Source organism: Acanthochromis polyacanthus, chromosome 8 (assembly GCF_021347895.1).
Source record: "Acanthochromis polyacanthus isolate Apoly-LR-REF ecotype Palm Island chromosome 8, KAUST_Apoly_ChrSc, whole genome shotgun sequence".
In the NCBI taxonomy this organism is placed as follows: domain Eukaryota; kingdom Metazoa; phylum Chordata; class Actinopteri; family Pomacentridae; genus Acanthochromis; species Acanthochromis polyacanthus.
The window spans coordinates 31,877,154-31,887,348 of NC_067120.1; the positions used below are offsets into that span (position 1 = coordinate 31,877,154).

The window sequence follows — 10,195 nt, forward strand, 5'->3', positions numbered from 1 at the left end:
TTCCTCCCACAGTCCAAAAATATGCTGAGGTTAATTGGGTACTCTAAATTGCCCGTAGGTGTGAATGTGAGTGTGATTGTGTGTCTGTATATGTAGCCCTCTGACAGACTGGTGACCTGTCCAGGGTGTCCCCTTCGCCCGAGTCAGCTGGGATAGGCTCCAGCAGCCTCCGTGACCCTAGTGAGGATAAAGCGGTGTATAGAGAATGGATGGATGGAATTCGGTATCCATACATAACGTACACATACATAACACACGCCTGTGCTCAGCGCAAGGCCATTTTGTTTGTGGGTATAGCTATTTCAAATGGCCACATTCAATGTTGCCATGATTTCTGATCATGAATAACTAATAAATAAACAAATGCTGAATTTCTAATAAAAAATGAATGCTGAATTTCTGATAATGCTATATTGCAGAATGAACAGCCTTGGTAGAGTACTGCGCTCTCGGAGTGCTTTTTTAGTTGTTATTAATTATATTACTCCAAAATAGTTCTTAAAGTGTTAAAAAAAACAGCTGTCTTCATCCACATCCAGCAAACACACAACACCATCAGCATTCTATAGCAATCATGAATATAAGTCCAACATTTATTTTATCTCTGTTTTGGTCTCTGCCATCTCTGAAAAAAGAAAAAGGGCCTATCTGACTCTGGATGCTCCACCTTCTATTCCAGAAAATATGTGTGTATATATATATATATACATACATACATATTTTTATTATTATTATTTATTTTATTTATTTTTTGATACAGAACTTAGAGTGAATAGGAGGTTTCAAGGACTGTTTTCCTGAAACTAACCCTTACAGTACATGGCAGAAATTTCCCTTCAGGGATTAATAAAGTTGTTGTATTGTACTGTATTGTATTGTAAAATGATCTCGAATTAACCTTCATATCAGTTTAGTGTATATGGCATCCTGTCTGTGAGTACCCTTGTTTCCTTTTCTTGTCCATGCATATAAATAGTCAGTATATACTTTGTAATATGTAACTGTGTGATTCCCCCAGTCTCCTCTGCCTGTTCACAAACCGCTGGAGCCAATAGGATTGTTTTGGCTAAGGAGGAAACAGCTGAATCACATGACCTGAGGTATTATGTGTGCCTCAGTGAGCCCAGATCTGGGTCAGCGCCTCCTCCTTCCATGTAAGTGAATGTAAAGAGACTGGTCAACATAAAAACACATTTAAAGATGCAAACAGAGAGCTGCTATTGTTCAGTGGACACAAGCATCTTCAAAGTGATCAGAGCTCACAGTCACTCACTGATGATCTGGAGGTTGGAGAGTACCATTATCATACCCTTCAGCTGCTAGAGGACTGCTCTCCTTCACCAAGTGCAACTTTGATGGATGTAATTTGTCAAATAATGTCATATTTGTAGTCATCTGGGGTTTTCTAACAAAGCAGCATTTTATCTCACTTTATTTTATCTCATTTTATCTATGAATCTGACCCAGCCACTCACCTTTAAACATTTCAGACTTTCACAATTTAATGTAAAAGTTTTGGTAATTTCACCTATTTCCTATTTCATAACATTTCTGTCCAAAAATATAAGGGTACATCCAGAAGCTTAGTTTAGCACAGAGACTGGAAGCAAATGGAAACAGATTTAGCAACACTCAAATGTAATATATTCTGCCGACAAACAACTCTAAAGATTATTTATGAACACTTTGTCTCTCATCTGTGTAAAAAAAAAAGTATTATGTATTTGTATAAAAGATGACAACTAGACATTTTACATGTGATTATGTGCTGGGCTTTCCTGGCTATTAACAATAACTTCTTGAAGTTTCTAATAATAACCCCACAACTGATTCTGGCCAACAAACAGCCCTTGAATGAAGCAAATTATCAGTTTTACATAGAATTTTTCCGTAAAGTGACAAACCAGACATCATACTATACAGTACGGCTTGTTTAAGCCAATATAAAACTGCTCCAGTGGGGAGTGTTTATGCTAACTTGTGTAGATTTTTCATTGACGGTATATGAAGATGGACAAAACTTCAGTAACATCAACTACAGATTTCCTGAAGAGCAGTTTTGAATCTAAGTGTGGTGGCTCCTGTCTCTGTCTAACAGTGTTTGATTCGGGTGAACTGACCTATTACTAGCAGCAGGCATCATTAACACTGTGTTCGCCTGTTCCAGTCCTGCCCACAACATGAACGTGACTCGGATCATTTGTTCTCTGCTATGTTTAGCTGTGTCTATTTTGAAAGCTGTGAGAAGACTGATCCTCACAGGGAGTCACTCCCCTCCAGCTCCACTTCAAGACTTTTGGAAATGTTTCAACCCTCTCGTGTTCTATTACTATTACCATATTATAAAACGTGTGACATTTTCTTGAATTTCACAGTCAGACAATAGCAATGTCAGTACACAGCTGTGAATCGGAGGATAGTGCCAACTGTGACGGTGCAGAAGGTGAAAGCTGTCTGCCATGTTCTGCCGCTGATCTCGACTCGGCTAGATTAACTATTGTCGTTGGAGACGAACACTTCTCTGAGGAGAGAATGTTGCTTGTTCAGAGCTGTGACTATTTCCAAGCTCTGTATCGCTCTGGAATGAAGGAATGTCAGCAAGAAGAAATCCATCTCAAGTCTCTGCGTGCTCAAGGCTTCATTATCGCCTTGGCAGTTTTACGTGGTGAGATGCCCATTCTGGATGGAGACGATATTGTTGAAGCTATTGAATGCGCTGCTTTCTTGCAGGTGACACCACTCACCAAATATCTTATCAGTCTCATTGACACTGACAACTGTTTGCTGATGTATCACACTGCTGCAACCTTTGGCCTCATGGATCTCTACCATGCTGCTGCACTGTTCATTCGAGACATGTACTCTGACCTGGAGTCAGAAGTCAAGGAAACTTTACCGTTAGAGCTGATCTCTTACGTGGAGTCTTTGACCCCGAGTGTTTTCGTGGCTGTAGGGGCGCATGTGACCTGTGGTGTTGATGAAACTGTCCATGCTGCATCCAGGACGATCTGCTACCTGGATGAAATTAGCAATAACTGGAAAGTATTAACAGATCTTCCTCTAGAGGCCAGCACTTCCATGGCTGGAGTGACTGTATTAGACAACAAACTCTACATTATTGGAGGAGTTCATGGAGTCCACAAACAAGTTGTGGATTCTTGTTTCTGCTACAGTGTTGAAAACAAAAGCTGGAGCTGCATTCCCAGTCCCGCTCAGCTGCGCTATAATCTGAGCTTGTTGGGTGTAGATGGAAATCTCTATGCCATTGGAGGAGAATATGAGCGAATGGTGATGTCTTCTGTGGAAACGTACAATGTAAAGACCAAGATGTGGACATTTGCTGCTCACTTACCTCGGCCAGCAGCAGGAGCAGCTTGTACCAAAACCATGAGCCGAATATTTGTGTGTTTATGGAGGCCAATGGAGACCACAGAGATCTACGAATATGTGTCAGGGAAAGACGAGTGGCGGCTTGTTACCACCCTGATCCGGCACCAGAGTTACGGCCACTGCATGGTCGGCCACAGGGACAACCTCTACATCATGAGAAATGGCCCATCTGACGACTTCTTAAGATGCCTGATGGACTGCTATAATCTGAGCTCCGGCCAGTGGTCATCACTGCCGGGACACTTTGCCAACAGCAAAGGCTCACTGTTCACAGCTGTGGTGAGAGGGGACTCTGTGTTCACGCTCAACAGAAGCATGGCTCTAGAATACACAGTTCACAGTAAAAACTGGAAGCCCAGGCGACAGATGAAAGGTTTCCCCAGAAGTGGATCTGTGTGGACATTTTTGCTTCGGCTGCCAGACGCTCTCATGATGAAGGAGTGACTTTCTTTGATCTGGGATTCATTGGGTTGTCAGCATCTTTTTACATTCAGAACTGTAGTTTCAGAAGTATTTCCTGTGGTACTGCCCCCTATTGTTAGGGTCAGAGCAGGTTGTGGTTTGCATATGGGTAAAGTCCATCCATCCATCCATCCATCCATCCATCCATCCATCCATCCATTCTCTATACACCGCTTTATCCTCACTCGGGTCGCGGGGGTGCTGGAGCCTATCTCAGCTGACTCGGGTGAAGGCAGGGGACACCCTGGACAGGTCGCCAGTCTGTCGCAGGGCTACATATACAGACACACAATCACACACACATTCACACCTATGGCCAATTTAGAGTAACCAATCCAAGCATATTTTTGGACTGTGGGAGGAAGCCAGAGTGCCCGGAGAAAACCCACGCATGCACAGGGAGAACATGCAAACTCCATGCAGAAAGATCCAAGGCCCAGGCCGGGATTTGAACCGGGGATCTTCTTGCTGCAAGGCGAAAATGCTAACCACTATCCTACTGTGCAGCCCTGAGTAAAGTCTCAAACACAAATTGATGGTGAAAATAACTTAGCCATCATTTTCTCTCATTAAAGCTCGTGTGCGGAGTTTGAATCGCAGCGTTTCCCAAAACACTGTTGGTCCCTCCCTCTGATTTCGCCCCTTTATTTGTGCACGCGCGCAGTACATGAGAGGAGTGCCCGGAGTGCTGCAGCATCTTGCCTGTTTTGCTGTTTTCCACTCCTCTACATTTAGTACATTTAGTAAATAATAAAGGAATTACGTTAGAATTCTGTATTGAGTCTAACTTGTCCTAATACCAAAATAACATGAATCTGCTAGGACTAACGAGTAAAGTTTCAATATGTGATTACACTCGTGTATCCCTCTCGATGACGTTGTTTATCAAACTTAGTGCATTTACGCGTGTATATGTGTTACATTGTTTATTTATTTCTATCTAGAGTTCAGAATTGCATGACTCCTCTGACGAAGAGTATGTCCCAGACGCCCCAACATCTTCCTCCAGAGGTCGGGCATCTAAACGAAGCCGTCAGACGGGCTATGGAGGCCGTGGTCGGGGAGCGAGGCGAGCACCCCGAGCCAAAAAATGTCCTGCAGTCTCTTGGCCTGACAAGCCGTGGGATTGGTAACTTTTCTGGAAGTTGCTGAGCCCTGATGCTCTCTCAGCTCCTCCACAAGCAAAACAAATGTGCTCGCGGTTGCATAGTGCGTAGCTCGCCCACCTCTGCATGGGCTTGCTTGCTGTGCGCGTAACCGTTGATTGACAGCATGACAAAGCTGAAGCTCGAACTTGATTGGTCGGCAGCGACCGGCGCTTTTTGGAATAACATGGGGGTCTATGAGAGGAAGGCGGAGCTCATGAATAAATTTTCATATCGCGTTATACAAACTTTATATTATAGTATCGAACTAGACTAACACATTTAAGCTTTGTTAAACAATGATACATAAATTGAAAACAAACGGAAACTCCGGACACGAGCTTTAAGGGTAGAGTCACAGGTCTTGTTAAGAAACATGATCTGCGTGCATTTGTATATTAATTTTAATGTCAACAAATTTCACAGAGTGACAAAAAACTAGCAATACAATTGTGCTACTAGAAAACAATGGGTTGTGCACCCACAGTCTGACTTAGCTTACTTAGTTTTTCCAGAGAGCTCTGTTGCTCTGCAGAAGCACATTAGTGAGTCACGTGGTATGTCTTTACAAAAATATGGGCACTGTAGTATATCTAGAAACACTTCCACAGACTAATAAAAGTGATGACTTTCATCATCTCTGAAGAGCAATTCCTGTAATGCAAAAGCAGTTGCACTTGCCACACATGGTTACGCTGCTTCAATAGCTGCTTGTGCTACTTCTGTCATCCTGGTGACTCTGGAGTTAAGTTATTTGAGAAAGGCCTAATGTCTCGCACATAGTCTGCTCAATACAACGAATAGTGACGTATGGATAACACAAAACAGTTTGATGTGATGGATTCATAGATTAATTAATTAATCAAATAATTTCACACAGTGTCCAGCTTTCGAAGCTTTCTTTCCTCATTGACTGCAGCAGTTGTGCTGGGTTTTTTCACATTTTAAAGGGTTAGGGTTAGGGTTAGGGTTAGGGTTATAGTTTGTGATTTCCTGAGAAATATACAAAATTGAACACACTTATCCATAGCTCTGTGTACAAAATGAGAGTCAGCCTGCTAGACACAAATTATATTTTTATGTTTTCTCTCCACCAAGGAACGTGGCAGAGTCATGTGACAATCGATGCTGGTTTTTCTGTCTGGCTGTCTGTTAGCAACATTACTCAAAAACAGACTAAGAATGAATTTTTCAGAGAAGGTCAGAAATGACACAACGGCCAATTGGTTAGATTTTGGCAGTGATGCGGCTTATAGTCTGGATCCACGATTTCTGTATCAATGATAACGACACGGGGTCGACACAAGTGAACAACAAGTGAACACTACGCCAGCTGCCTGCTGACGATCACATGATTATGATCCTACTACAAATCAACCACTGTGGACACATCAGGACTTATCCGTCGGAAATGATAGAAGAAATGAGCAGCCTTGGTATAGTACTGCGCTCTCTGAGTGCTTTTTTATTTTTTATTTTTACTTGCGCTTAGATTGTTTTTCACTGTCAGGACTGCAACTAAGAAAACGACACAAAAACTGTGTTTTGTTTCAACAGAATGCACAGCTGAAACTATAGTCAGATATACTCATGCTTTAATAATTTTGGAGTAATCTTGATAATCTTGATAAGCCTGTTAATTTACCCGTTTGGTCAGCTTTCTGCCTTGGTTGGCTGCAGCAATCTTACTTTAGTCTGTATTATTTGCAAAATTTTGACATTTTCTGATTTTATAGTACCTTCCCTTTCATTTGTAAATTAAGTCACTGTGGTGTCAGTAGATTTGTTCATGATTAAACATCTGGTGCCAACTCTGACTTTTTCATTTCAGAAACTTTTGGTTGACTAACCAACTTGTTAAAAGGCTTTGTGAGACTGTCTATTCTGAAAATAATTGTTCGTTTAAGTGAAGCCAGAAAACAAAAAGGATATGTTAAACTTGATTTGTAAAACAGGTCCCTGACATATGAGTTAAATGTCTGATGCATTAGATCTTATTCCAGAAAGGTTTTTCTATCTTCTATCATGTGGATTAGCATTTCAAAAAATAAACAAAAACAATGTCTTTTAGCAAAATTAGCACTTGACTCAAATGTTGTCTTCACTTGATGTTGGTTAGAAATAGATTATGGCTTGGTTAAAATGCATTATGCAGTATTTGGCAAGTTAGGATTGAGATCCAACTTGTATTTCCAGAAATTATAACAGTAGCATCACATTTGCAGAATTTTGGCATTAATTTGGAACTCCAGTGTTGTCTTCTGTGGCACGCCTGCCGTATATAAATGTTTTTAGAATACCAGCGTTGTTCTCATACATGCACCATAGCTAGTGTGTCACAAGAACTAGAGGAAAGTCATTGCTAACAGTCAAAAGGGTTGCTGGAAAATAAACTGTGGTGTCCATATTCGTTCAAATAAGATATCATGTAATCCAGTGTCTCACTGAAGTGTTTTTAGCACCCACAGATAAAAAAAATACTAAGCCAGATTTTTGATAAACAGATAATATATCTGATGTTGGTTTTGATCTTTGAATGGGGTCCGAAAATGCAGAAAATCCCTTAAGTTGTCCTCAGTGGTGAAATTACTGCTGCCACTCCTCCCCCATCTCACTGCTTCAGATGCTTCAGTGTTGTTGTTTTCTGATCGGGCTTTCCTCCCTGTCCTCCAAAATTGTCTTCTTACAGAACACTCTCATCTGTAGCCTGTACTCATATTATTGTTTTTATGCTGCTCCAAGTTGAACACAAAGCTAAAAAAGCAACAATACAGGGCAACAAAACAAAATTCCTTATAAAGTTCAAAATCCCATTAAATCCTACAGCTAGCACCTAGTTAGCTTAACTTAACGCTACAATAAAGCTGCAATTTTATGTATTATAGCCAGGTAATCAGGAAATGAACATTAATTAGGGTGAATGTTCCAAAGAAAACTGAGTTAAAGAGATGGTTTCTAAGACTGTGTGCCTTCATCTTCAGGATGTGTAAAATAAATGTTTTTATAATGCAGTCAGTGTGTCTGTGCCTGCTGCTGGCTCCATGTGAAGTCCAGTGTTCATCCTCACACTGAGCTTCTGTTTCCTGCAGCAGCCTCTGTTTCCTGTTGGCACTGATGATGATGACGATGATGGAGGTTAACGGCAGGCAGAGCCAGGCACCACGGTCAGCCGGGCCAGGCGCCAGCAGCAGGCAGCGATGCTAAATCTGACTGAGAATAAAGAGTGAGTGCGGGGTCAGGCCAGGACACAGCGGCCTCCATAACCCCCAGCCTCAGTCTGGGAGAGAAGCCAGGAACCAGAGCTCTGAGTCGGTGACAGATGAACGTCAATCTACGAAACATTAATCACGTTATCAGTGTTTGACCACATAGTGGGTTAGTGTGCTGTCTGCTTTGCTACGCTGCACAGTCTCAGATCACTTTCAAATGATACATATTTTTCAGTAAAAACTAACCGAGAACAAAATGGCTACTGTCATTCTTTGTATTATCTCTGTCTTTTCCCCAGTGGTGGAAGAACTAAGCAACATTTCTCAAGTGCAGTATTTTTTTAAAGTAATTTTAGTGTGCTTGTGTTTGATTTCATGCTACATTTATATTTCAATTCAATAGTGTATATTTAGGGCTTTTTGACAACCTTAGCTACTACATTTTGCCGATGATGCAAAGTAACAATTTACTATATGATCAAATTATCATGTATTAATATAAATTGAGTCTCCAGTGGTATGTATCATGTATAAAAACACCCCACTTTCACCTGCTCTGACAGTGACTGAATAGATTTTTTTATACACCAACAGCGTAACACAAAATAAACTAGAAAAGCACTCGGAGAGCGCATACCTCCGCCATGCCGTTTGTCTGTCCGTCTGTGTGTGTGTCTGTCTGTGTGTGTGTCTGTTTGTCTGTTAACAGCATAACTCAAAAAGTCATGGACGGATTTTCACCAAATTTTTACAGGATGTCCGGAAGAGCAAGAGTAACAATCGATTAGATTTTGGAGGTGATCCGAATCACCGTCTGGATCCAGGAATATTTTGAAGGTCGAAGGACAATTGAGAGATGGCCGCCAGGCCATCTCTCAATTGGACAGACACACACAGACGGACAGACAGACAAACAAACTCCGGTGATTACATAACCTCCTGGTGGAGGTAACTAGAAAAACACTCAGAGTGGGCCCGACTTTGCCAAATCTGTTCATTCATTGTCGGAAATGTCACATTTTTAAAAAAAATAAATGCAGCTTTTGTTTATTAGTTATTGATGATCAGAAATCACGGCAACATAGAATGTGGCCGTTTATGTACCCACAAACAAAATGACCTTGAGCTGAGCACAGGCGTGTGTTTTGCATGTGTACGTTATGTACAGATAGTGAATATATGACCTATATATGTAATGGATGGTGGGAAGTGATAGGACTCGGAAACACCCTTACAATTTAATCAATTGTTCCTTGCATCCTTTTCGACGGGTAAGTCCTGGTAAGTCCGCAGCGGTCGATTTTGTAGTAGGATCGCAATCACGTGATCATCAGCAGGCAGCTGATGTAGTGTTCACTTGTAGTCAATAATACGGAAATATTTAACAAATCTCTGGATCCAGACTATAACCTGCATAACTGTCAAAATGTAATTGGTAGGTCTTTGTGTCATTTCTGACTTTCCCTGAAAAATTCATCCAAATCCATTAGTCCATTTTTGAGTAATGTTGTTAACAAACAAACAGACAAACCAATGCCGATAGTTACATAACTCCACTGCGTTCCTTGGCGGAGTAATAATAATTTGAAATAATATCCATTCAGTATAATAAGAACTTTGGGCACTTTCAGTGTGGTTTGATGCTAATACTTCAATGAAGCAAAATTCTAAATGCACTATTTTCACTTGTGATAGGTCATCTTAATCATGTAGGTCACGGTCACTCTAGGAGCTTCATTAAAAAGCAACTGGACTTGTGTTTTAGGTTCTTGAAGATGTTTCACCTCTCATCCAAGCAATTTCAAAGGGCTGACAGTCATCCATGCTGCTGAGGAGAATCTGGAGGTTCAAGTTGTGATCTTCTTCCACAAAGGGACAGTGAAGCTTGAACATTGGTCGACCAAGTGCACTAAAGTTAAAGGAGACTGTGTTGAAAAGAAAAGCATAAACAGCGAGATCAGTTCCTGCATTATTTTTCAATACAGTGTA

The 10,195-nt window shown here is 41.1% G+C and overlaps 1 protein-coding gene across 1 annotated transcript; it reads left to right on the forward strand.

Moving 5' to 3' along the window:
• The first annotated feature begins 2,388 nt into the window (after positions 1–2,388).
• Positions 2,389–5,822, forward strand: kbtbd13b (kelch repeat and BTB domain containing 13b). The gene has a single exon (XM_022213041.2). It carries the CDS (start codon positions 2,389–2,391, stop codon positions 3,832–3,834), a length of 1,446 nt encoding a protein of 481 aa, XP_022068733.2. The 3' UTR covers positions 3,835–5,822.
• Positions 5,823–10,195: the final 4,373 nt, after the last annotated feature.